The 27,416-nt window shown below is 38.4% G+C and overlaps 1 protein-coding gene across 3 annotated transcripts; it reads right to left on the bottom strand.

The window, feature by feature from the left end:
• Nucleotides 1-370: 370 nt before the first annotated feature.
• On the bottom strand, nt 371-19,988 carry LOC107818984 (cysteine--tRNA ligase, chloroplastic/mitochondrial). 3 transcript variants are annotated; one of them, XM_075245968.1, is made up of 9 exons: nt 19,489-19,988; nt 17,753-17,816; nt 17,057-17,218; nt 16,274-16,444; nt 4,567-4,848; nt 4,326-4,451; nt 3,465-3,668; nt 1,322-1,423; nt 371-825 (listed from the first exon to the last, which is right to left on the bottom strand). In XM_075245968.1, the coding sequence occupies exons 1-9, from the start codon at nt 19,863-19,865 to the stop codon at nt 589-591; spliced, it is 1,725 nt and encodes a 574-aa protein (XP_075102069.1). In that variant the 5' UTR covers nt 19,866-19,988; the 3' UTR covers nt 371-588. The 3 variants fall into 3 exon arrangements, with proteins under 3 accessions (XP_075102069.1, XP_075102071.1, XP_075102070.1); XM_075245970.1 differs by having other exon boundaries at nt 17,753-17,820; nt 19,489-19,986; XM_075245969.1 differs by lacking the exon at nt 4,567-4,848 and having other exon boundaries at nt 19,489-19,986.
• Nucleotides 19,989-27,416: the final 7,428 nt, after the last annotated feature.

The following is a 27,416-nucleotide window of genomic DNA, read 5'->3' as shown; positions in this document are numbered from 1 at the left end:
CACGTGGATATTAATTAAATTTTCTTTTTTTATGAATTTTCTGTTAGTAATAAGGGTAATGTTGAGCCAAAAAAATAACGGTAGGGGCATTTTTATTCAAATAAGTGGATGAAGAGCAGTTTTGTACCAATTTCAATACTTCAGGGACAGTTCTGGCCATTTTCCGTAGAATCAAATAAAGGCCATTCCTTTTTGTTTTGGCGTCCTTGGGGGTTTAGGAGAATGCAGGTAAGATGAAAGAGGGAAGCCTTCAAGGTAAAGCATCTTTTTTTGTTGTGTTGTGGGAGCAATGGCGGAGCCAGGATTTTTAACAAGGGGAGTCAAAATATAAATAAGTAAACACGTGATGAAATCAAGGGGAGTCAACATATATAAAAACTCGGACTTGCATTAAAAGAATAAATCAACATATTTCTACAAAATTTGCAACTTTGCTACTAACAGAATTTACTTAGCTTCTGAGTTTTCCTAGTTGGAAGGATTAATAAACTATGATGCTACAGCCAAACTCTATTCGCAGTTTGGATTGGAAGTAAACTTGGTCTGCCAAACTTAACATGGCAGGTTATTGCAAATATATGAAAAGATTCAAGGGGCTACAACCTGCTCTTCCTGCAAAGCAAGTGGTATAGCAGGTCTCCAAGTGGTGCCTTCAGGGCTGTCCATCAAAGCAATACCTACAGCAGCCAATTCTTTTCGAATTGCATCTGATCTTTCATATTCTTTATTTTGTCTTGCTGTATCCCTCTCTGTGATTTTCTGGCGAACTTGATCTTCAGTCAACTTTGCACGCTTCAAAGATTTCTCCCTCAATTCATGCAAAGCCTACAGAGACCAACACCATGCTTAAGATGTGAGATTCCATAATATAATTATCATCCAAAAGCTACATAATGTTGAATGACAAGTACATTGCAGTAATTTATAGAAGAGCTTTTGCATACAATTCAGAAGAGATTTCATCATCTGAATAATGGTAAAGCACTTACCGTGAAATTTAAAGAAAACCAACTAAAATTATCATGATAAAAGAATATACATAGAGAGCGATTGATAATTGACATCACTTTATAAAATCATCCATCAATGACTACATATTAAGATATAACGGGAAAATGTCTAGAGAGTAAAATTGGAAGGAAAGTTTGATAATTTAGGCAAGATTAGAGGGGAGAAACGATTTACACCCCTCAGTTATTAGCACAATATCATCTGCAAATAGCATGCACCAACTGCACCACAACTGAGACCAGCAATTCCTCTGTAAGAAAGTTACAGCTTACAAAATACAATGCTTATGACAGTAAATAAAATTTCACACCTCTTCATAACTGGTCGGTACAAGCCCCAGAATTTCTAGACCACTCCTTATAGTCTTTTCTAAAGCCGCAAGCGATTCTATTCGTAGTCCTTGCTTTTTACCCTGCAGCAAATTGGAAAGTCACTGTCAAGGAAACTTTTGCCTTAAATTTTATCTGACCAGGAGATGCAAAGAGAAGGGAAGTTATACCATACATGTGCAACACATAAATTCTAGTAATAGACAAATGATAAAAATGGAAATTGGATCCTAGTAGTGTCTGGAAAGGATAATCTCAATGGCACCTATCACAAGTTAAAATATGTGGAGATAAGTTTTCTCCCACTTTTACCTTGATTTAGACATACGAATTGTTTTTTTCTAATCAGTCAGATATATAATGTTTCTATAGTATTGACCGTAAAATTCACTCTAGTTCTTCAACAAAAGGGATTAATGTTCACAACAGAATCAGGCATTCAGGAGCTCACCATTGCCAAATGACCAACTTAAACTAAGAATAGATACAAATTACCAGCTCTTGATTTCAATTAGGCCTCTGTATTCAAAGGCCGCGTGGCCTTTTGCTATGAATAGAAATACAAATGACTTGTGAAAAATATGCAGATGGAAAGAGTTAATCACTCCTGATGTCTGCCTCACATGCCACCAAAACAATGAAGGCCATAATGGCATTTTCCTACACTGTACATTTAGCATACAAAAAAAAACATTTGTATATGACGTTTGGAGCAGGCTATTTGGGGTTGTAAAAATTTGTTGCTCTAACATCAATTATAAATTGCTTGAAATGAGGTTTTGGGGCTTCTTAAAAAAAATGTGGCAGGATACTTCTATTGACAAACCTTTGCTGTATCTGGCTTGAGAGGAAGTTGGACTTCTGAAGAAAATAAATACTATACAAGAAAACTCAATCTGCGATATTCTAATATATCTGTAGACCAAGGGCAATCGCCACTTTAGTGACGTGATAACTGATTTGCAACACAACTGAACAGAGCCATTCTATGAACTCAGGACATCAATCTCTGTGCACATTTGTAATTCCTTCTTCACGAGGATTCCCTCTCATCAATAAAATCTTCTTTAGTTAAAAGAAAAAGGAAAGTTTGACATATGAATAGCCTTCATCCATAATAAACAACAATGATTAAGATAACCTGGCACTCGCAATAGAAGCATATGTATACAATGTCATCATGCTGTGAAGCTACTAACCAAATTCAGCCTCAAACCCCAAATCTATTCATTGTAACCTCCCAAGTACAGGCAGCTCTTTGCATCCTTTTGCGGGTTCCAGACATTCCTGTCGTGGTGATTTATCATTCACCTATCAACTGAGAATGTCGTATAGCCAGATGGTGGGCAGGTTAGCTTTCTCCTTTTTCTATACCTAGAAAGTTCTCTCACTAGCTTGGTTACACATGGCATATTATCAATTAACCTTTACAATATTGTCACTGACTAACCAAGCACCTAATAGCGTCAATCTTGTAGAATGGTAGAGCTTTCAGGAGTTGCAATTATATGATCTTTACAGAAAATTAGAAGGACCTCCCTCCGTGTTGTTTAGCAGATGATAAAGTATGTGCGGCCCAGAAACATTGTTACTGTAGTTAACTAGATGACCCGTTATGTGGCACAAAGAAACTGCTTTGTCAGTGATTATTGTCTACACTGATCTAGTTGTCCGAGGCAAAGAGGATAGAGCTCAAAGTTCTAATGCGGCGGCCAAAGGAGAAAGTTTTTAACCTTTGAACTAGCTGAAGCCTGTGAAAATTAGAAGAAAAGATGAAAGGAACTCAATGACATGTTCATCTTTTCTGAATGCAGAAACTTGACTCGTCTTTAGCCAGATGGCAATAGGCCATTGTGCTGGCATATGATTAATCTCCCAAAACTTTTGTTCGCTTTCCAAAATAATTATGCTAATGAGGGACTGTAATATCTTCAATCATCTGTCTCTTTATATCAGATTAACTTATAGAAAAAGAAAACAATAAAAGCAGTTCAATAATACTTTTCCATGACAAAGTATTAAAGTAAAAAGAAAACATTAGTTACACCACATTTCGACGTGCTTTTACAAACTTTTGGGCAGGTGAGAGGATATTGATTGGTATTTTAGTTGAAGCAAAAATACCTTTCGAGTGTGTAAGAGATCATTGATCAATTTCAATGGATCCGACATAGCAGCCAAAGCAACAGGAGTGTGAAGATCATCTGACATCGAAACTAAAAATTCATCTTGGAATTTATTTATACAACTAGCAGTTCCTGCAGGAATGGAATCCTTCCGACTTGCCTCATCACGCTGGCTGAGAACAATTTGACTATCATATAAAGCCTATGAACAAAGACAAGACGGGGGTTAATATCTGTGCATTGGCTGATATAAAGATAAGTTCGTAAGCAAACACCAAAGTCACAGAAATAACTGCTCTCGGATGTCATTGAAACAAGGAATCTGAAAAAGGAAATTAGAGCTGAATTTGGACAGAACGAGCCTTTTTGTTTGTAACAAAGAAGTTCTTGAACTATGTATTCAGTCTTTTTGGGTAAAGAAGCTCTTGTACAAGATGTAGAGTCTCTCGTATATCTGATTGGATCCTTGTAGCTGTTACAAGTTTAGTTTTTGTCATCTTCTGGGTCTTGTAACTATGTTACTCCTTAGCACAACCTTTGCGCTAAGGATTACTTTATTAATATATTGAAATCCGTTACCTTCTAAAAAAGACTATGTATTCCGTCTTTCTACTATCCCAGCCATCTTTTTCTTTTTGAGGCGACACCTACATGCCCCGTAAACTTCTTTTCTTTTACAAGGACCAATCCACATAGAAATTGACTCCTAAATGCACCTTATCACTTATTTACCATGCCAGACAACAATTTCACAAAAATGAATTGACATAAAAAGAACAAGGACAATTGCAGCATGAGTGGTCACCAAATAGGTTAATGTTAATTTACCAGACAATTTAGAGATTTAAAATCAAAGTACCTGATAGATGTAAAAAAGGCGATCAGATGCACTCTCAATCTGCGCAACCGTGTAATTGATGGGAGATCTATAGTGTGTCCCAATTAAGAAAAGCCTCAGGGCCAGTGGGTGATAAAGATCAATCACCTGAAGAAAGACAGCATGAAGCAATCTCAAGTACTAGAAAGCTGAAACGAAAAAAACAGATAACCTTCCACACATCAATTCTGAAGGAAAAGCATGAGTGTCGTCCCCCATCTACCTGCCGAATCGTAAAGAAGTTCCCCAGGGACTTTGACATTTTTTCAGAGTCGATGTTGACAAAACCATTGTGTATCCAATAGGTTATGTTGCTCTTCTTACAAGCAGCACAGCTCTGGGCAATTTCATTTTCATGGTGAGGAAATACAAGATCCATCCCGCCACCATGAATGTCAAAAGAATATCCCAAGTATGCAGCACTCATGGCACTGCACTCAATATGCCATCCAGGTCTTCCTGGACCCCAGGGACTCACCCAGAAAGGTTCTCCCTCCTTTGCAGACTGCATGAGAATATAAAATTCTTAAATAGTAGCAGAGGTTGAGAAACATCAGCTTAAATAGCTCATATGATTGGGAGATGCCCAGAATAACAGACTTCTATAACACTTTGGGAAAATGCAAAGGATGACTATTGGAGGGGGGAAGATACACTCAGATGGCAAAAACATAGCAGTGGGATTTATACAGTTAGCTCTTCATACAAAGATTTGAATCAGATGGGATCTCAACTCAGTTTATGGCCTTGGAAGCACATATGGAAAGTTAAGGTTCTATATAAAGTGGCATGTTTTACTTGGTTGGTGATTAAGGAAGCTGTTCTCACTCAGGATAATCTAAGGAAGAGGTATACCTATTGTTTCAAGATGCTATTTTTGTGGACATGATGCTGAGACAATCAGCCTTCTGTTTCTATATTGTAAAGTGACTAGCCAGCTATGGGATTTGTTTATCAATCTCAGAGGTTCTAGATGAGTAATGCCAGGGAGAACTTTGAACTTTTATCATGCTGGACAAACTTTACCACAAACAAGGACAGATAGAAAATTGTCCAGCAACTGTTTGGCGGACAATCTGGAAAGAGAGGAATTCTAGATGTTTTGAAGATACAAGCAGCTCTCTACTGAAGAGCAAGATGAATTGTATTCTTCTTCTTTTTTTTTTGATAAGGTAAATTGTATTAATCAAAAGGGAGAGAACTCCCGTGTACACAAAGTATATCAAAGACGTAGAGAATTTACATCAGAACATGATTCTCTACAAAAGACGCCCAATCTTCTATACAAGTAGGGGCTAAGTGAGTGCACCAAAAAGCGATCAAAGATAAAAGACTATTCTTAAGATGTGAAAAAGGAGACTCAATATCCTCAAAAGCTCTCCTATTTCTCTCCCCCCATATTACCCACATGAGAGCTAACGGAGCGAATTTCCACGCCTTTTGCTTTCTTCTTCTACGAAAACCGCCCCAGCTATATAACATTTCCTTTACAGTGCTTGGCATCACCCATTGGACACCAAAGAGATTCAGGATTGCCCTCCACAAAGCTGAGGACGCAGGGCAATGCAACATAAGGTGATCAACTTCTTCTCCTGAGCTTTTACACATGTAGCACCAACTAACAAGTGTAATTCCCCTCTTTCGGAGATTTTCAGCAGTCAAGATCACTCCCCTTGCCGCTAGCCATGCAAAAAAGCACACCTTCGTGGGCGCCCTAGGAATCCAGATCGAGGAGTATGGAAAAGTGGTCTCCTCTCTCACCAACATACTTTGATAAAAGGACTTTACGGTGAACAAACCATCGCCACGCAAGCCCCATCTCCAAGAGTCGCAGAATGGCTGGAGCATGTCTTGCCCGTATAGCAGTGCCAACAAAACTTGAAGCTCCGCAATCTCCCAATCTTGCATGTTCCTCCTAAATGAGAGGTCCCATACTACCCCCTTCATGCTCCTTGCGAATCTGTTCAACCATCAGTTCCTTCTGGTTTGATACTCTGAAGACTTGGGGGAAGGAGACCCTCAAAGAATCCTCTCCACACCACCTATGATTCCAAAAGCTGATTCTCCTTCCATCCCCCACCTTGTAAGTGATGTTGCCACTGAATGCTTCCCAATTCTTCATGATACTCCTCCACATGCCACACCCGAAAGGTGTTGTGATCGCCTTGGTCCTCCAACCCCTCCCGTTGAATCATACTTTTCTACTATGACCTCCCTCCATAGAGCATGCTCTTCTACCCCGAATCTCCACAGCCACTTTCCCATTAAAGCTCTGTTAAATACCCTAAGATCTTTAACTCCAAGTCCACCCCACTTCTTTGGGGAAGTGACTATTTGCCAATGCACTAGATGAAACTTTCTAGTTCCATCCGCCGCATCCCATAGAAAGTTCCTTTGAAGTCGTTCCAGTTTTTCTGTGATGCTCACCGGTGCTTGCAACAGGGATAAGTAATAGGTTGGCATACTCGATAAAGTGCTTTTGATAAGCACTTCCTTACCTCCTTTTGACAAATATCGTTTCTGCCACCCTGCTAATCTTTTTTCAACCCGCTCGATCACTGGATTCCAAACCGTAGTGTCCTTATATGAAGCGCCCAAAGGGAGGCCCAGGTAAGTAGTGGGAAGGGAGCCCACCTTGCATCTGACAACACCAGACAAGGCATCAAAATTAGTAACCTCACCTACCGGGAAAATCTCACATTTGCCGATGTTGATTTTGAGTCCTGATACTAACTGAAACCACTGCAGGACCTGCTTCAGGTAGGTCAACTGATCCATATCGGCATCACAGAAAATCAGTATGTCATCCGCAAAAAGCAAATGTGAGACTCTTCGGGCACTGAGCACCCCAATCGGAGCTGAGAATCCTGTCAAGAAGCCTCCGCCCGCTGCACGATCCATCATTTTGCTCAGAGCATCCATCACTAGAATGAATAACATGGGGGATAGGGGGTCACCTTGCCTGAGACCCCTGGAGCTGCCAAAGAATCCACACGGGCTACCATTAACCAGGACAGAGAATCTGACTGAGGAAATGCAGAACTTTACCCATCCCCTCCATCTTTCCCCAAACCCCATCCGCATCATAATGAAGTCCAGGAACTCCCAATTGACATGGTCGAAAGCTTTCTCAAGATCTAACTTGCATAGTAAGCCGGGTTCTCTATTTTTCCTTCTGGAGTCTACAAGTTCATTTGCCATTCTTCTTTTTAGTTTTTGGTGTTCAGAGTATATAGATGATCCTGAATCCTTTTTTTTTTTTGATAATGGTAACATATATATTAATAAATAAAACAGCACTAGAGTAGTGCCAAGCCATATTTACATAGAAACAGAAACCAGCTATGACAACCTAAGATTACAGTGCACCTATCAGGTCTACTAATGATTCTGCCTCCTCTACCCAGTTTTCTTTATATCAGAAATAAAACAAAAGTAAACACTTCATCTTGATGTTCTGTAAAGAATTGCTTCTGTCTTCAAAAGTTCTTAAATTTCTCTCCTTCCAGACTGTCCACCATATGCACGCAGGAACCAATCGCCACCATTTCTTCTGTCTCACTATACCCCCATTGTAATTCCAACACTTCAACAGATCACAAGTGTTAGCTGGCATGCTCCATTTAAGGCCCACAATATTAAGAAATAGTTGCCACAGTTGGTCGGTAAAAGGACAGTGAAGAAACAAATGGCTATTAGTTTCTATAGTTGTACCGCATAATAGGCATTTAGAGCATAGCTGAAAACCTCTTCTTCTCAAGTTCTCTTGGGTTAGACAAGCCTTTCTTGTAACTAACCATGAAAAGCATACCACCTTGAAAGGTGCCTTTACTTTCCAAATATTCCTCCAGGGCCATTGTTCTAACTGTTGGTTTGAAGCAGCGAGTAAAGTATACGCGGATCTGACCGTAAAATTTCCACTCCTGCAAAGATTCCAGCATAGTTTATCTTCAGTTTCTCCAAGACCTTGGAATTGTTCCAAGATATTAAAGAAATTTACAGCCCTTTCTAACTCCCAATCATTCAAGGCCCTTCTAAAAGTAACATTCCATCCTTGTTGACCCCAGGCAGTGTCTAAAGCGGATGTAGGTGATGTTGCAATGCTGAAAAATTCAGGAAAAAGCTCTTTGAGAGGACCATGTCCTAACCAGTTATCACTCCAGAAAAGTGTTTTCCTTCCATTACCAACTTTTATGGTTGTATTATCAACCAGAGTATTCCAGTGAAGTCTGATTGACTTCCATACCCCAACCCTATGTGAACTATTAACAGAGTTAGAGCACCATAGCCCATTTTGTCCATACTTGTCACAGATGACCTTTCTCCACAAAGCATTAGCCTCCAGATTGTACCTCCAAAGCCACTTCAAGAGTAAACTCTGATTGTGGGCTTTAAGGTTCCTAATGCCCAAACCCCCTTTGTCTTTGCTTGTGATAAGGGAATTCCAGTTAACCAAATGAATAGCTTCCTTCTCTTTGTTTCCTTGCCATATAAAGCTCCTTCTTAGTGCATCGATTCTTTTTCTCACCTTGCTTGGTAAGGGAAACAAAGACATTACATATGTAGGAAGTGCATCCAAGACACTATTAACCAATGCCACCCTTCCACCCAAGAATAAATACTGGCTCTTCCATGTTGACAACCTTTTTTCACATCTTTCAAGAACCCCATTCCATATTTCTTGAGCTTTGTTCTTGGAGCCTAAAGATAAACCCAAATATATAGTTGGTAGAGAACCCACCTCACATCCCAGTATAGCTGCTAGGGCCTGGATATCATCCACTTCTTTAACTGGGAACAACATGCTCTTCCTCCAATTTACATGGAGCCCTGAGACTGCTTCAAATATAACAAGAATGACTCTTAGATACTTTAGTTGATCTGCCTTTGTCTCACAAAAAACTAAAGAGTCATCAGCATATAGAAGATGGGTGATCTCCACACTATCTCCCTCCCTGTTTGAAGCTTTAAAACCTTTCAGCCAACCATTGTTGTTTGCATTTCTTAACATTTGGTTCAATCCTTCCATAGCAAAAAGGAAAAAAAAAAGGTGATAAGGGATCCCCTTGTCTCAAAACTCTCTCAGAAGGAAAAAATCCCTCTGGAGAACCATTCACCAAAATGGAAAATCTGACTGTTCTGATGCAGAAAGATATCCAGTTGATCCACTTCCTACCAAAACCCATATCCCGAAGAACTTTGAGTAAAAAGTTCCAATTAACATGATCATAGGCCTTCTCAATATCAAGCTTACAGAGAATTCCGGGAACCTGCCCTTTAAGTCTGGAATCCACACATTCATTTGCAATCAAGGAAGCATCCATGATTTGTCTGCCTCTTATGAAGGTCTTTTGATGCCCATTCACTAGTTTGTCCACCACTTTCTTGAGCCTCTCTGTCAACAGTTTGGAAATGATCTTGTAAATGCTTCCTATAAGACTAATTGGTCTGAAGTCCTTGAGTTCCTTAGCACCATTCTTTTTTGGAATAAGGGCTATGTAAGTAACATTGAAACTCTTCTCAAAATATTCATTGTTGTGGAAGTTTCTGATGGTATGCATGATGTCTTCTTTCACAATCTCCCAGCAATTATGGAAAAACCCCATAGAGAAACCATCAGGACCCGGTGCCTTGTCAGCTCCACATAGCTTCAAGGTCTTAAACACTTCTTGTTCTTCAAATTCTCCTTGTAGCAATTCATTATCTTCCCCTGTAATGCTCCATTCACCTTGGAAGTTAAAATCTGGTCTCCAGATTTCTGTTTCTGCATATAGTTTCTGATAAAAAGACACTATCTCAGTTTTAATTGCATGTGGCTCAGTAATTTCTTCCCCTTGAACCTCCATCTTATCTATATGATTGGCTCTTCTATGATAGTTAGCAATTTTCTGGAAGAACTTGGTGTTTTTGTCACCTTGTTTCAGCCATACAACTCTAAATCTTTGTCTCCAAGATATCTCTTCATTCTTTGCATTCTCCTGGAATTCCATGTGCAAGCTTGCCTTCTCAAGTAATTCAGCCTCATTTAATGTTCTTTGTTCCTGCAAAAGATCCAAGTTTTGAATTTTGTTCAAAAGCTCAGTCTTCTTCCTCTTCAAGCTCCCCCCATTAAGCACAGTCCACTCTTTTAACTTAACTTTCAACATTTTGAGTTTACAGGCCAGAATATAATCTGGCCTTCCAGTGAACTCAAAGGAATTCCACCATCTTGCCACCCTCTCCTTGAACCCTTCCACTTCCATCCACCAGTTCTCAAATTTGAAATAAGATTTTGAGAAATCCCATTCCCCACATTTCAAAGAAATAGGGCAATGATCAAAGACAATTCTAGGAAGAAGAGACTGCTTAATATTGTTAAACTCCTCATCCCACTCAGCTGAAAACAAGAATCTATCAATTCTTGAAGAACAATCATGATTGTTTCCCCTATCCCAAGTGTATCTACCTCCCAATAAAGGAGGGTCAACAAGCTCTAGGTCTTCTATAATTTCTGAAAAATCCTTCATAGCTCTAGTAATACCCTTGCTATTCTTTCTTTCAGTAGCATATCTAGTAGTGTTAAAATCGCCACAAACCACCCAAGCACCTTCACAAACTCCTTTAATAGCACCCAGTTCCCACCAAAGCTCCTCTCTCTCCCTTCTACAGTTTGGGGCATAGACCCCGGTAAGGAACCAAGAGAAATTCCTATTCAGAGAAGAAAATTTACAAGAGATGGAATGTAACCCAGTATTAACTAATTCCCCGGCCCACACCCTTTTGTCCCACATAATTAGAATACCTCCACTCCTCCCATTTGACTCCAAACCTACGTAGTCTACCCATCTGTTGCTACACAAAGACCTAACCACCGCACCATACTCCCCTTCCATCTTTGTTTCTTGAAAACAATAGATATCTGCTCTCCATTCTTGCATTAAAGATTTAATCATCCTTCTCTTTTCAAAATCATTCAAACCCCTCACGTTCCATGAGATAATTTGTACATTCATCAAGAACTGGTAGAGTTGTTTGTTCCCCTGCTCCTTGATCCACTTTCTTTGAATTTGATGCCAAATTGTAGATTCTTGACTTCATTCACCCCCTTTTGTTTTGGGGTATATGGGTTAGAGCCACTAGTTTCCTTTCGTTTCTCGTGCCTCTTCTTGTCCAATTTCATGAATAGAGACCACGCCTCCCATTCACATCCCTGAAAGTCCACCCCGAACTGCTTGCTTAGCTTCATGACATTTCGGTGAACCCATAATAAAGCTTCTAACTCAGCCATTTGAATCTGGATATCTAGCGGTTGGACATCTTCAATTGGCCAGTGTTGAGATTGTTCCACTCGAATTAAATGTAACCCAGAATTTTCTTGGTTTTCTATTCCCGCTCCCTCGATATCCGGTCCTGCATCATAGTAAGATTTTTCGTTTCCTTCAGAGATGCGTAAAAGATTTTGACTCTGATAACTAACATGAACCTCTTCTTTTGCAACCTCGGGGGAATCCACCATTGATAAAGAATCGCACGACTGCGAAGCTTGGTTAGCTTCGATCTCAACGAGGAAAGAATCCACTATATTCACTGGTCTAGGCCCTAGAGGAGGAAAAAAGCACAAAATTTGGTCTGGCCCACTTTCCTGCCTTTTGGCCCGGCCCAAATCCGATTCTTTATCCCCAAGAGACGGCCCATTTAAAACTAAATCCTCCACGTGCTCAGCATGCCCTAATAACAATCCCAATTTAAAATTAGATGACTCCCCTTGTTCTCCCCCATAACCTGTCATAAAAGGAGTGGGCTTTTGTGGGCTACTCAAAATTAATTCTGGCCCAATTTCTTTCTGCAATATAAATGGCCTTTGTGTCAGGCCCAAACATGAGTCTTTGGCCCCAGAGTTCGTTCCAGCAGCAACAGGAGCCTCCACATGCTCTGCATGCCCCTTTAGCTGTCCAGTTTTAGGATGTGACACTTCCCCATGCTCGCCCACGTGACCAGCCACCCTAGCCCCTACATCTTCTGCCACCAGATATGACTATACACAGACCCCAGCCCTAGAATCCCTTTCCTCAGTAGTCCTCCGATCAACAGTCACCGTCGGAGTAGATTCACACCAAATTGGCATTGAGAAAACCAGACCATCATTTTCCACTTCAATGCATTTGGGAATTGATTCAATTGGCCCTCTTACTCTGATTCTTGCCCATTTCAGATGGTTTCTCAGAAGCGTTTCTTCTTCTGTTTCAACCCATCCGCCGCATTTCATCCCTATCTCTTCCATGACCTCCTTTGACCATAAATGTAAAGGTAAGCCGATAACCCTAATCCAAAGAGACTCGCTAACGAGACATGTCGGAGAGCAGCTGGCCTCTGGCGACCACCGAATCAGTTTGATGGGTTCTTGTTTCCATCTCCAGACCCCAAGCATAACTTGTTCTGCCATCTTCTTGTTGGGAAATTAAAAAAGAAACTGATGTTCGTTTAGGTCATAGATTTGGACACCGCAAGGTAACTTCCATCTATCTGCGACCCATCTTCTTAGCTCTGACCTAGTAGGAACTTCTGTCTTCCCAGCAAAGGATCCAACCAAACATCTGCTGAGAGTGTCGTTATCTGTTAAAGCAGCAGATCCATGAATGCTGATACGCTAACTTTGATGTACGAAAGTGAGGTTCCCCTGCTTCGGTTTCCATTTGCTCTGGTTAGTTGCTGTTGCATATGTGATCTCCTGGGTTTGAGGATTCTGCACAACTATGTTGACTGGGTTTTCGAAGATAAACTTCTCAATTTTTGCAGCTATGCCTCCCCATCCTTTGTTAGGAGACAGTTCAGGAATTATAATGACTGATCTCCTCTCCCCTTGAACTGCCACAATACTTATGAATCTACCGTATCTGTTGTACTTTTGAGAACAGAAGTAGTTATGTAGATGATCAGTTAATTTCCAAGTATTGTATTTATTAGCTCTGGCTGCAGACGACAGGTGCATTAAATCGCAAATCCACAGCATTGCCTTCCTACTAATTGTCATTCTACACATTGAATTCCTTCTCCTTTCAACCCAATCGTACCACCTTTCAGAGCCGAGAAGTCCTAAAAGATATCAAAAGATTTGTCCCCAGACGTGAAGAAAATCTTTTTAGCACTGCTACCATAATCACGAACCATGTTTTAATCAAATATGATATATTAACTCAGTTCCTCCAGTGATCTCCGATGATCAGAAAGCTTCCTAACAGCTTATTCATACTTTACCTCGAAAGTCGTGTCTGAGAGCATTTCCTCCCTGTTCTTAACTTCGTCGGATATTAATGTACTTCGTCGGAATCAATTTAATTCTGACTGAGGTTGCAATCAAAAAGGCGACCTTAGTATGAGAAGGAGATGGCTGGAAAAACCACTGCTCTCGCCGGAAAAACTTTTCTGGTAACTGAAAATCCACCAAATCTTGAACGGCCGAGTCGGAAAAGGTAGGCGACCAGCCTAGAAGAAAAAACAGACTTGGAAGATGTTGGAAATGATCCCACGCGCCGGCGCGTGAAGTGACACTCTCGCCGGAACCCTAATTTCAGGTGGCGCGTGACGGCGCGTGTGAGGTATTCTGCCGGAGATCGTCACTGGGTTTTGGTCGCGGGTGATAGGAGAGCCGTGTGGTGGTGTTGGAACTTGCAGAGAGAATACAAACCATTAGAAGCTCCGAAGTCAGATCTCATCTCCTCCGATGAGCACCAGTTCTCCGATGAGCACCAGTTGTGATTTATACCTTCTCTCCAATCAAGAGTCAATTCAGCTTTAAATGCAAGACGGGCTTTATTTAGTAGGACAATCTTCTTACTTGACCGATAATGCCTCCTGACGTGTGAATTACATGTTAGCCTTCCCCAATTTTTCTGTGACGATCCTGAATCAATCTTAGATGTTTTAAGCTCCTTGTAAGAAGAACAAGGATTGTATTTTTATTTTTACTGGATGTAACTCTTGTATTTTGGCTTGATGATTTTATGAATAACTGGATATGTTACCTTCTCAAAAAAAAGAAAATCATATCCTCAGTAACCAAACAACCACTGACTCAGTTACACTCTCCTATCAAAGCGTATGAAGTCGAAAGAAAGCAGCTCCAAATTGTTTTGGCCTAAGTTGCTCGGACTCTTCACTTTCAGTGCCGCACCCGTGTCGACACGACGTGGGTGTGGGTATGGGTGTGGGATCCGTGTCGGATCTGGTCAACCGATTTTGGGTACTTTGACCAAAATCAACGGAGAAATTTGGGACAGATACAATGATTTTTGAAAACAAATCAAAAGCTAGGGTGATATGGAATAAAATGGAATACCCTGTATATATAAATTTCTATGTCAGTCCTTTTCCATTTATCTCCTTCTAAAATTCTACTCTTGTTCAATATTTTCTCCTTCTCGGAATACCTTGTAAGTTTTTCACATAATGTCTCATAATTTAGACATATTTTTATAACTCTATTTTTAAATAATTGAATTATTTTTAGTCGAATCCCCACACCCGTATCCGTACCTGGATCCGTACCCCCGAATCTTTAAATTTAGATCATGAAGGATCTGACCTCTACCGCACCCGAGTCCGAGCAACTTAGGTTTTGGCACATCAGTGCTCAGGTGAAACAATTGGCTCGGAAGGATCACCAGATGGGAAAAGTAAAAACAAATGGAGGCAATACTAAGGTTATTAAAACATTAATCTGTCAACAGTCAATCCAAACTCAGGATAATACAACTCATACAATGGTCATCCTTTTTCCTTCAAACAATGGATAACGATCATCTCTAAATGACAGGAGATTGTTATATCAACCACAAGTAAACTTTCTTGCATATGAACTATTCAAAGAAGCAGAGTGCTAGCTAGAATTTCCTGTGCCAATTCAACCATCAATTATTGCTTCTCTGTTACCACTTCCAGTGGCAGGGAACATTGCATATGATTCTTTCTTTTATTTACAAAATTGAAAGATCTAGAGGAAATGAAACTAGCATTTGGCATATATCACATCATGAATAAATGTAAGAACACTTCAAGACCATCAATAAAATGAGCATTTTTGCCTTAAAGAAGATTGCAGTGGGTAAAGATATATCCTAGCACAATCTAAGAGTTCTTTCATGATTGAACTTGAGCTCTTCAAATGAACTTTCCCAAACAAGTCATCTGAAGAGTATCCATTCAAGGGGTAAAGAGGGGCACCCATTTATCCTGTGATGCTACCAAGTTTCTGAAACCGAAGACAAAATAAATAACTCCATTTTGCAAAAACTTGTTATCCTCGGGGGCGGAGCTACAGTAGTGGGTGCCGGTTCGGGCGAACCCAGTGACTTTTTCCGAAACCCTGTATTTGTATTGAAATATTTACTAAATCTATATAAATATATACTGCCGAACCCAATAACAAAAGAGGTCTTGGTTCAATGGTAAGGACTGTGGGTCTTTCTGGGAAAGATGGGGGTTCGATTCCCTTTGAAAGCAGTGTTTTATTTTAAAATTTAGAACCCACACACATCAAATCTTAGCTCCGTCTCTGGTTATCCTTCTCAAAAAAAAACTTGTTATAATATAAAAATATCATACTACCTAATAATTTCCGTGCAGGGAACCTGGGATTAAACATACCAATCTCTGAAATGCTTCGCAAACCAAGTCAATCAAGAACAGTCAAGTATCAATCAGAAACAGATAAAGTGAGCACGCACTAACCCACGCAGAAAGCGAAACAAAAATTTTTAACAATAGAAACACATTGTATGATCACACCCTCTTCATATTTTTGCTTTATAGTGTCCTTTTCCCTTATTTGCAGTTTGCTTTGTTCTTTTAACAAGTGGATACGGTGAATGTCAAAGTTATCAAGATGTGCTCAAAATCCAATACATGATGCTGCCAAAGGTAATAAACTTAACATGCATAATTATAAAACTCACTTTCCACAAGGCAAAATCAGCTGGATTTTTCTTCCTTGTGTCAACTGCCACCCGCTCTCCTGCTCTATTATCTTCCAATCTTCGCCCAGATAATTTTCCATATTCTGGAAATTTGTCTACAGAAAAGTAGACATCACCATTGATTGTATACGCACAGCCATTATCGAGAATCTGTGGCAGAAGCACATCCAACTGTTAAAGCTCAATAGTAGGGGAAGAGACGTTACCAAAGAAACTTCAACAGCGGGGGGGCTGAGGGGAAGACTAGGCAGAAAAAGAAACTAGCTCATAGAATGATATAACTGAAACTTGATTTTAAGTCGTATGTGCCATTTTTCCACATTAAGAAGGTAGTCACTCCTAGCTACCGCCAAGTAGGTTCTTGCAAATCTTGGAAACCATGATTATGCACAAATCCATGATAACTAGTTTATGACCAAATATCTTAATGTCCAGAAAAGAAAAGGAGGAAGAGAGAAAGACAGGTGTGTGTGTGTGTGTGTGTGTGAGTGTGTATAGAGAGAGAGAGAGAGAGAGAGAGACAGACAAGCAAAATAAACAAATGGTGCTAGCTAGAAGTACATCAAAGGAACGTCTGATATAATTTTATACAACTGAACAGGAATAAACTCAACTAAAAGCAGCAAAAATAAGATGCAACAAAAATAAAATTAACATCACATAAATAGGGATGCTCCAACTCCATAAGAGGCCACAACTTTTCCCAACTACTCAAGCCAACAAAGTCATTACAGAAAAAGGCACAAAGGATCAAGAAAGAACCTGCTGAATCATATCGATTATATTAGCCATGTGATCAGAGACACGAGGTTCCACTGAAGGAGGAAGACAGTGAAGATATGCCATGTCTAAGTGAAACTCTTCGCAGAAGCGTTTGCTTAATTTAATTGGATCCTCCCTCAATTCATTTGCTCTAGCAATAATCTGCAGAATTTGAAACTATTATACTTGGCTGTGGCATACATATGAAACAAAGTAGTTGGAAATCCTAACCAAGTTCCATGGCTACAAGAACCTAGAATCGTCAATTTTGACATGAATATAACATGAAAGTAGTACTGGTGTATTAGGTTTGAGATTGAATAACCAAAATTGCAGAAGCTTCAAACTGCAATTTCTTTCCCAGCTTTATTGCTTAAAAGATAGAATTAATGATTGAACGGATGTACATCCGCAAACTAAGAAACGAATCTCTTCTTGAGTAGATAAGTTCACAGATTTCAGAACAAACAGTGATAAGAGAAGAGGCCTAATGCATGATGCGAAGCGGCTAAATTTAATTAAAAAATGGCAAAGAACGCACTTCAATAGTGCCTTGAAGAAACAAATTTCTGTGAAGAAAGTAAGATAAGTGGGAAATGTTGTCACAAGGATCTAGCCTTTTCTCAATACATAATGCAGGCAATGCCCGAGAAAAGCTGAAAAAAATTAACTCTTGAAAGAAAAACGGTAGCTCACCTTATCATCAACATCAGTGAAGTTCCGCACATAATTGACCTCATATCCCAAATAATTCAGGTATCTGCCTAATATTCCAAAAGAGACAAAAGCAAGAGTATCTGATTAGTTACTCAAATTTTTTTGATGAAGTAAGAGAATTTCATTAAAGGCATCAAGAAGATGCATAGCAAAAGAGGGTACAAGTAAATAGCGATTAGTCACTCAAATTAAACTTCTAAACAAATAATTTAGGAATCCACAAATAGTAGATAGCAAATTTGATTTGGTTCCCAGAACAACTAAGTCCTAAAAGGTTGAAGTGAAATGACCTAAAAATCAATTTTAGCTTAAAACATTAATTTCCCAGACCATCATCATTGAGGAATTAATAATTCTAATCTTCCTATTTTTCTATACCAGCATGCAAACTTACTTCACAGCAGCAACTTTTTCTTGTACTAGATACTTTTCACCAGAAAAAAGAAAGTATTTATCAACATTAGTTTGAGTTACCTGCCTGATTTACATACAAATACACACACTTACATACATATAAACATACACAGAATCTCACAATTTCACATTTTACCAATTATAGCATATTGGTACCCGTAGGAGTCTCTCATGCAAAGTTAATGGTTTGAATCTCTCTGTCCCAATTTCCATTCCCTCACCCTATGTAATAAAAGAATTTAAAATAGAAAACATACACAGCCACGATCATGAAAATGTATTTTATACAGCCATATATATATATACATATATACATATATATATATATGTATATATGTATATATGTATGTATATGAGTTTAAATCTAACTCTCCTTTTCCCTTCCCCTATCCCCCACACAATAAGAGAAACAAAAACACATAAGTGTTATACACACGTACTTATGTAGGTATACATGTATTTATGTATACATAAATATTAATATATGTGTATGAATGTGTGTATGAATGTGTGTATGTGTGTGCGCATGTGTCTTTGAAATAGTTACTTTAAAAGGTCGAGAAAGGGGAATCTTGGCAGTCCAGACTTTTCACCTCGTTGGCGGGGATTGGATTCCGCACCTTGTAATCCCCTCCCAAATTTCCCTTTCCCTTCCCACTACGTATACAGCAACCCGGTGCATAAAGCATCCCGCGTTCACGCAGGATTTGGGGAAGGGTCACACCCCGAGGATGTGATGTAGATAGCTTATCCTAATGCAAGCATAAGTGGCTGCTTCTACGGCTCGACCCCGTGAACAATAGGTCACATGAAGAAACTTTACCGTTGCTCCAAGGTTCCCCTTCACTTCCCACTATGTATAATAAGAAAAAATTTAAAAAGGAAAAAAAACAAAGGTTGGGAAAAAAACTAAAGATATTCACTTTATGAAACAGCTTACACAAAAGATTAGGACTTTGATATAGAAGTTACAAGTTTGAAATTGTTACTCATAAATACACACAAGACACATTTGAAAGGGTTAGTACCAACAAGATGTGCACTCTCTAAATCAAATCTTAGTAAAGTTTAGGACTTCGATCAGATGTTGAAAGTTTGAAACTGTTATATACAAAGATGTGCATTTATATATCAAATTCTAGAAAATATCAAAACTTTGGTATAGAGGTGAGAACTTAGGTGATTCCCTGCACTGTTGATGTATAATCGTACTTTACATAGTAAATAAATAGCGCCAGAAATTCATTGAGATAAACATATTAACACGTACGTAAGAAAATAAAGGTGGTTATTGGGAGCACCTATAAAGAACATCAAAGCTAACATAAACACGAGCATGGCCGATATGGCTGAGGTCATACGCCGTTACACCACAGACATACATTCCAACTTTTCCCGGCACTTTTGGTATAAATAGTTCCCTTTGTTTGCTCATTGTGTTGTGTAACCATAGTTGTTGCTTCTGCAATTGAGTTTCTGTTCCGTCACCGTCAACGGCGTCTCCGTTACTCTCCTTTATATTCACTTTACCTTTTGAATTTCCCATTGTACTCAGGCACCGAATCCTCGGTCGATTTCTGGCGGCGGCGATGAGCGTTTTACAGTTGTGGAAGCGAACTGGGAGAGGTGAGATGAGGGAGGGAAGCAACGGTTTATAGAATTTTAACAGCGTCGCCATTTAGAACGATGAAGACGACCGCGGCGGCGACGGCAGAGGAGGAGGAGAGCCGGTGATCGCCGATTTGCGGAAAAAATTTTGCTCTGAGCGAGTGGTGGTGCTCTATCCGCAATTTCATTCTGTATATTAATATTAATGTTTTGACCCTTCATAAATAAGGGAAGTTCGATTTGCCCCTATAGTATGGGTTTAGTACACATTGATAGCTAAAAGTTTGCCATTAAAGAAGTTTAGGAAATGTAAATTTGTCCTCGCTCGAAATAGAAAAAATCCAAACTAAAAATTCAACTTATTATAAAATAAAGACGGTAAAGTAAAGACAAGTATAGAGAGAAACTTATATATTATTCAACTTTCAAACTTATATTCATAATGAACTGAAAACTTCTCTATTTATAGAATAAAGGAAGCAGCTGCGAAGCTTTTCAGGAAGCAGTTGCAAGGCTTTTCTTTAGCTTCTTGTAAGTTGTCTGCATGAGTTGCTTGCAACCTGCATGTTTAATAAGAAGCTGCTGCAAATCATTTCATTGAGTTGCTTGCAACCTGCCTGCATCAGCTGCTTGTAGATAAATTTCAACAGAGTACTAAATGGATAATCTTTTTCAGAAAGATTATCTATAGCGGAGTAATGAATGGACATCCACAATATAATATTTTCATAACACTCCCCCTTGGATGTTCATTAAAAGATAATGTGCCTCGTTATAACCTTACTAGGAAAAACTCAGTGGGAAAAATCCATTGAAGGAAAAAGAGTACACATATTTAGTAATACGCATTTTTAGATGCCTCATTAAAAACCTTACAAGAAAAACCCTATGGGAATAAGCTTAGTAAGGAAAAAAAGAGTATAACACATATTTCACTCCCCCTGATGAAAACCTTATTTTAAATATTTGAGTCTCCGCATTCCAATCTTGTATACCATCTTCTCAAAAGATGAAGTTGGTAAAGATTTAGTGAACAAATCTGCTGAATTGTCATTTGAACGGATTTGTTGCACATCGATGCCACCATTTTTCTGAAGATCGTGTTCGTAGAATAATTTTGGTGAAATGTGCTTCGTTCTATCTCCTTTTATAAATCCTCCCTTTAATTGGGCTATGCATGCAGCATTGTCTTCGTATAAAACAGCGCGAGTTACTTCGCCACCTGCCCAGCCAGCTCGAGGTGGGGCCCATGCAGCTACAGGTCTAGAGTTAGCCGCGATTGTTCATGCTCTTAAGATATGAAGGCATTATCTGTATGGGGTGTCATGTGAGGTTTATACTGATCATCGCAACTTACAGCATTTGTTCAAGAAAAGGGATCTTAATTTGAGGCAGCATAGATGGCTTGAGTTAGTGAAGGATTATGACATCACCATTCTTTATCATCCGGGCAAGGCAAATATGCTCGCGGATGCCTTAAGCAGGAAGGCAGAGAGTATGGTAGCTTGGCATTTATTTCAGCGGAGGAGAGGCCACTAGCTTTGGACATTCAGTCCTTGGCTAACAGACTTGTGAGGTTGGATATTTCGTAGCCCAGCCGAGTTCTTGCATGTGTTATGGCTTAGTCTTCATTATTGGGGCATATCAAGGCCCGACAGTTTGATGCTTAGCACTAGGCAGTTCTTAGAGAGACGGTACTACAGGGTGGTGCTAAAGAAGTTTCTATTGGCGAGGATAGTGTTCTGTGACTCCAGGGTCGTCTATGTATTCCTAATGTTGATGGCTTGAGGGAGAGGATTCTAGAGGAGGCACACAGTTCTCGGTATTTTATTCACCCAAGTGCTACGAATATGTATCGTGACCTGAGACAACATTATTGGTGGCGGCGGATGAAGAAAGACATAGTGGAGTATGTCGCTAGGTGTCTAAATTGCCAGCAGGTCAAGTATGAGTACCAAAGGCCAGGTGGCCTACTTCAGCAGATGACTATACCTGAGTGGAAATGAGAGCGCATCACTATGGACTTCGTAGTTGGATTGCCGCAGACCTTTTAAATAGTGATTGTAAATATTGTTAATATTCTTTTATTTTTATTTTCAATTTGAATGGTAAATGTTCTTTTTCATTTCTTTTTTTTGTCATTTGAAATCCTTTTTATTTTTTATTACAGTTCTATATTTGATTCTATATCATATATATCTCTCATTCTATATTTATTTTAAATTCTAATTGTTTAATGGAATAATTAGTTATAACTAATGAGACATTCCTCCGCTTTCAGGTGAAAGTGAAGATAAAAAAAAGAATCGACCATTAAGTATTCCAAATTGAATGGCAAAATGGCAGGAAGAGAGACATATAGATGGGGTATATATCCATCTATATTGAATTGCGGATTCCGAAATGATAAAATTATTTTTGATTGGACAAAAAAAGGTCTCCTATAGAAGATAGTTAAGAAAATCAAAGAGGAGAAAACACATTTTCGAGATAGGAATCGGTATCTAATGAATTCAATGGTTCCAGTATAAATGAAAGAAAAAGAAAAAGGAATGACATCACAACGAGATCCTAATCTCAAAAAGAAAGGGGGATATGGCAAAATCGGTAGACGCTACAGACTTAATTGGATTGAGCCTTGGTATGAAAACTTACTAAATGATCATTTTCAAATTCAGAAAAACCCTGGAATTAACAAAAATGGGCAATCCTGAACCAAATCCTATTTTCCAAAAATAAACAAAGGTTCAGAAAAAAGGATAGGTGGAGAGACTCAATGGAAGCTATTCTAATAAATGGAGTTAAATGCGTTGGTAGAGGAACCTTTACATCGAAACTTCAGAAAGAAAAAGAATGAAGTGAAGGATAAACGTATATACATACGTATTGAATACTATATCAAATGATTAATGATGACCCGAATCCGTATTTTTTCTATAAAAAATAGAAGAATTAGTGTGAATCGACTCTACATTGAAGAAAGAATCGAATATTCATTGATCAAATCATTCACTCCATAGTCTGATAGCTCTTTTGAAGAACTAATTAATCGGACGAGAATAAAGATAGAGTCTTGTTCTACATGTCAATACCGGCAACAATAAAATTTATAGTAAGAGAAAAATCTGCCGACTTTAAAAATCGTGAGGGTTCAAATCCCTCAATCCCCAAAAAGACTATTTCACTCCCCAACTATTTATCCGACCCCTTTTCCTTAGCGGTTCTGTCACGACCCAATTTCACCTATAGGTCGTGATGGCGCCCAACACTACAGCTAGGCAAGCCAACTTAATAACTTAAGCATATATTGAGAAAATTTAAAACCAAAAATAATAATAAAACTCAAATTCTACCAATGTGTGTGCCAAGACCTAGTGTCACAAGTGTATGAGCATCTAGTAGATTATACAAAACTTCAAATACTGTCTGAAATAAAAATAGACAGAATAAAAAATACAAGGAGAGACACTAGTAGCTGCAGAACGACTCAGAAAGTGCAACTCACCACTATGCCCCTGGATAACATGGGTGTAAGACGATAGGTCCCCCACTAGTACTTGCCTCAGGTCCTGCACAAAAAGTGCAGCAAGTGTAGTATGAGTACGTAAACAACGTGTACCCAGTAAGTATCAAGCCTAATATCGAAGTGGTAGAGACGAGATGGCCGACTTTGACACTCACTATGGGTCAATAATAATAATTGAAATACAATTAAAGTATTTAAATCAGCATGATTTATAAAATTTGCAATAATTTATTTAAGCAGCGAAAATAATCAAATTCCTTCAAATGCAACAATTCTCAATATATTAATTAAATTCCTTAAATTCAAATAATTTCTAATTTATCAATTAATCTCATTTACAGGAATAACAATTAATTCCTTAACAAGCAGGAATAATAATTCATAAAATTTCAAGGATTCTCCAATTTATCAATTAGCTTCGCAAACTGAAATAACTATTAAAGTATCGTGTAATTATTATTATTAAGCACGATTTCTGCCGAGGACGTACGACCCGATCCAGAGTATCGTGTACACTGCCGAGGGACGTGCGGCACGATCCATAGATGCATCTATCCTGCCGAGGCGTTCGGCCCGCTCCACAAGAAATGAGGACATTTTCTTATGTACCTCCGAAATGAGAGTATATTTATTATAAGATAAATTCAGGAGGAAGAACAATTTCTCTTAATAATTAATTAATTTAAAAAAAACATTTAAGCATATGGGATTTCCATCCTTTAATACCTTACCTAACATCTAATAATTCACAATTAATATGTATATATATCAAATAATATTAATTAAATAAAGAATATAATTTACACAAGTAATTCATGCTTTGAGTCCTAAACTACCCGGACTTTAGCATTAATAGTAGCTACGCACGGACTCTCGTCACCTCGTGCGTACGTAGCCCCCACAATTAGCAATAATTATTTAATTTTAATCACCTATGAGGTAATTTCTCCCTCACAAGATTAGACAAGAGACTTACCTCGTCTTACTCCAATTTAATCCACTAGAAGGCCTTTTTCACGATTATCCAACTCTGTCTGGCTCGAATCTAGCCAAAAATAATTCGATACAATCACTAAAAATTATAGGAATCAATTCTATAAGAAAATACTACATTTTCAATAAAATTCTGAAATTAATTAAAAATTCGTCTGTGGGGTCCACGTCTCGGAATCCGGCGAAAGTTACGAAATATGAACACCCACTCAACCACGAGTCTACCCATACCAAAATTATAAAATTTCGATAACAATTCGGCCCTCAAATCATCAAATCTATCCAAGAGGGTTTTCAAACTTTTCCAACTCAATTCACTAATTAAATGATAAAAATAGTGATGGATTCAGGTAATTTAACCAATATTGAGTTAAGAACACTTACCCCGTTATTTTCTCTGAAAATCTCCCAAAAGTCGCCTAAATCCGAGCTCCAAATCGTTAAAAATAGAAAATGGGACGAAGTCCCATTTTCAGAACTTAAACTCTCTGCCCAGTGATTTCTTCTACGCGATCGCGAACTTCCTCACGCGACTCGCGTAGCACAAATTTTTTTGCCCAAACATTAACCCTACACGATCGCATCAAGTCCCACGCGATCGCGATGCACTAGATTCCGACTCTACGCGATCACATCCCTCTTCACGCGATCGCGTAGCACAACGCATGGCTCGGCTTCCTCTCAAATTTTCCCTACGCGATCGCAAACAATGATACGCGATCGCGATACACACACTGGCCAATCCTACGTGATCGCGAACGTGTCCACACGATCGCAGTGAACAAATTCCCAGCTGCCTAAATTAACCCTACGCGATCGCAACCCCATTCACGCGATCGCGTAGAACAAATCCACCTCTGCCTAACTTACTCTACGCGATCGCAGACCAACTTACGCGATTGCTTATAAGGATACCAGAAGAAAATACCAGTAGCTATCAATAATGTTCCAAAGGCCAAAAGTGATCCGTTAGTCGTCTGAAACTCACCCGAGCCCCTCGGGACCTCGACCAATTATACCAATAAGTTCCAAAACATCATACGAACTTAGTCAAACCCTCAAATCACACCAAACAACGCTAAAACCACGAATCATCCCCCAATTCAAGCTTAATGAAACTTAAGATTTCCAACTCCTACATTATGTACAGAAACATATCAATTCAAGTCCGATTGACCTCAAATTTTTCACACAAGTCATAAATGACATAATGGAGCTATAAAAATTTTCAGAACTGGATTCCGACTCCGATATCAAAAAGTCAACTTCCCGGTCAAACTTCCAAACTTAAATTCCTATTTTAGCCATTTTAAGCCTAATTTAACTACAGACTTCCAAATAAAATTCTGAACACGCTACTAAGTCCAAAATTACCATACAGAGCTGTTAGAATCGTCAAAAATTCTATTCCGGGGTCGTTTTCTCAAAATATTAACCGAAGTCAAACTTAACACTTTAAGGCCAACTTAAGGAACCAAGTGTTCCGGTTTCAACCTAAACACTTTCAAATCCCGAACAAAATATCCCTGCAAGTCATAAATCATTAAAAGCACATACGAGAAGTTTTATTTTAGGGAAGGGGGTTCTAAAAGTTAAAATGACTGGTTGGGTCATTACAGGTTCCAAATTCCTTATCTTTCTCATTCGTTCTATTCTTTTAGAAATGGATTTGAGCGTAAATGGATTTCTCTTATCACTAGTCTTGTGATATATATGATACACATATAAATGAACATCTTTGAGCAAGGAATCCCTAGTCGAATGATTCCCTATCAATATCATTATTCATGCTGAATCTTACAAAGTCATCTTTTTGAAAATCGAAGAAATTCCCCAGCTTTGATAAAAAATTTAATATACTTTTGTCCTTTTAATTGACATAGACCCCAGTTCTCTAATAAAATGAGGATACTACATTGGGAATAATTGGGATAGCTTAGTTGGTAGAGCAGAGGATTAAAAATCCTCGTGTCACTAGTTCAAATCTGGTTCCTGGCACATAATTAATTTGTATGGGCATGTTGTATTTGTGTACAAGCTAAAGTTTTTTGAAAAACGAATACCTTTGGTCACTTTCATTGTCAAATAGGCTTTTCCTTCGTATACCTTACTTACCTCGACCTAGCGAAGCACAACACAAAAAGGGTAGTCTTCTTTTTCTGTATTCAATCAAGAAAAACCCCGCCACCTGGATTCGAATCCTAATACTATTATTAAATAATAATAATAATAATAATAATAATAATAATAATAATAATAATAATAATAATAATAATAATAATAATAATAATAATAATAATAGGAATAGTAGTAAGACAAGATCTTCTAAATCTTGAGATGGAAATTCCTATACTTTCTATTCTATTTGATTACTTGTTCTATTCTAAATCACTAAGAAAAAATAAGAAAAATACAAAAAGACCTCCTGATTCTATTTGTAGAAAAAATAGAAATCTTTAAAGAATTTCTATTTAAATAAGAAATAAGATAAGTAATTAATTTAGAATTTTTCGTATTTAGAGAAAAAGCTGGATTAAAACAAGAGAAACAAGAGAATTTGTACAAGAGTAATATATAGTTAGAATGTTCTATTAACTAAATAAAATAGAAATAAGTATAATGGAAATAAAATCGGATTCTAGTTGATGAATTTTGCAATGAGATATGCCCTATAATAAACTAATAAACAAAGCAAACTAGACGGTTCGATCAAAATGAATTCTTGTTTTGGCTAAATAGTTATGGATGACTTGACAATTCCAATTCGAATCGACCAATCGAATCCAATATATTTTCCACATTCATAGGAGTGTGTTTATGTTTCTTCTTTACGATTTTTTGGGCATTTCTAATAACATCCATCCTTGTCCCTATTTTGGCATTTTTAATTTTCGGAGTGTTAGCCCCGATTAGCAAAGGGCCGGAGAAACTTTCTACTTATGAGTCGGGTATAGAACCAATGGGTGATGCTTGGTTACAATTTCGAATCCATTATTATATGTTTGCTCTAGTTTTTGTTGTTTTTGATGTTGAAATCATTTTTTTATCCATGGGCAATGAGTTTCGACATATTGGGTGTATCTGTATTTGTAGAAGCTTTCA

This window comes from Nicotiana tabacum, chromosome 23, assembly GCF_000715075.1.
Source record: "Nicotiana tabacum cultivar K326 chromosome 23, ASM71507v2, whole genome shotgun sequence".
NCBI lineage: Eukaryota > Viridiplantae > Streptophyta > Magnoliopsida > Solanales > Solanaceae > Nicotiana > Nicotiana tabacum.
The sequence above is the reverse complement of the archived record's forward strand: the minus strand, read 5'-3'. Positions and strand labels throughout refer to the sequence as shown.

Excerpts from the sequence above, each read along its gene's own strand:
- LOC107818984 (XM_075245968.1), bottom strand. The coding sequence starts at position 19,865 with ATGGCGACGCTGTTAAAATTCTATAAACCGTTGCTTCCCTCCCTCATC. Across the intron at positions 17,219-17,752 it reads TCACTGATGTTGATGATAAG|ATTATTGCTAGAGCAAATGA; the intron begins GTGAGCTACCGT and ends CAAATTCTGCAG. Across the intron at positions 826-1,321 it reads TACCGACCAGTTATGAAGAG|GCTTTGCATGAATTGAGGGA; the intron begins GTGTGAAATTTT and ends TGGTCTCTGTAG.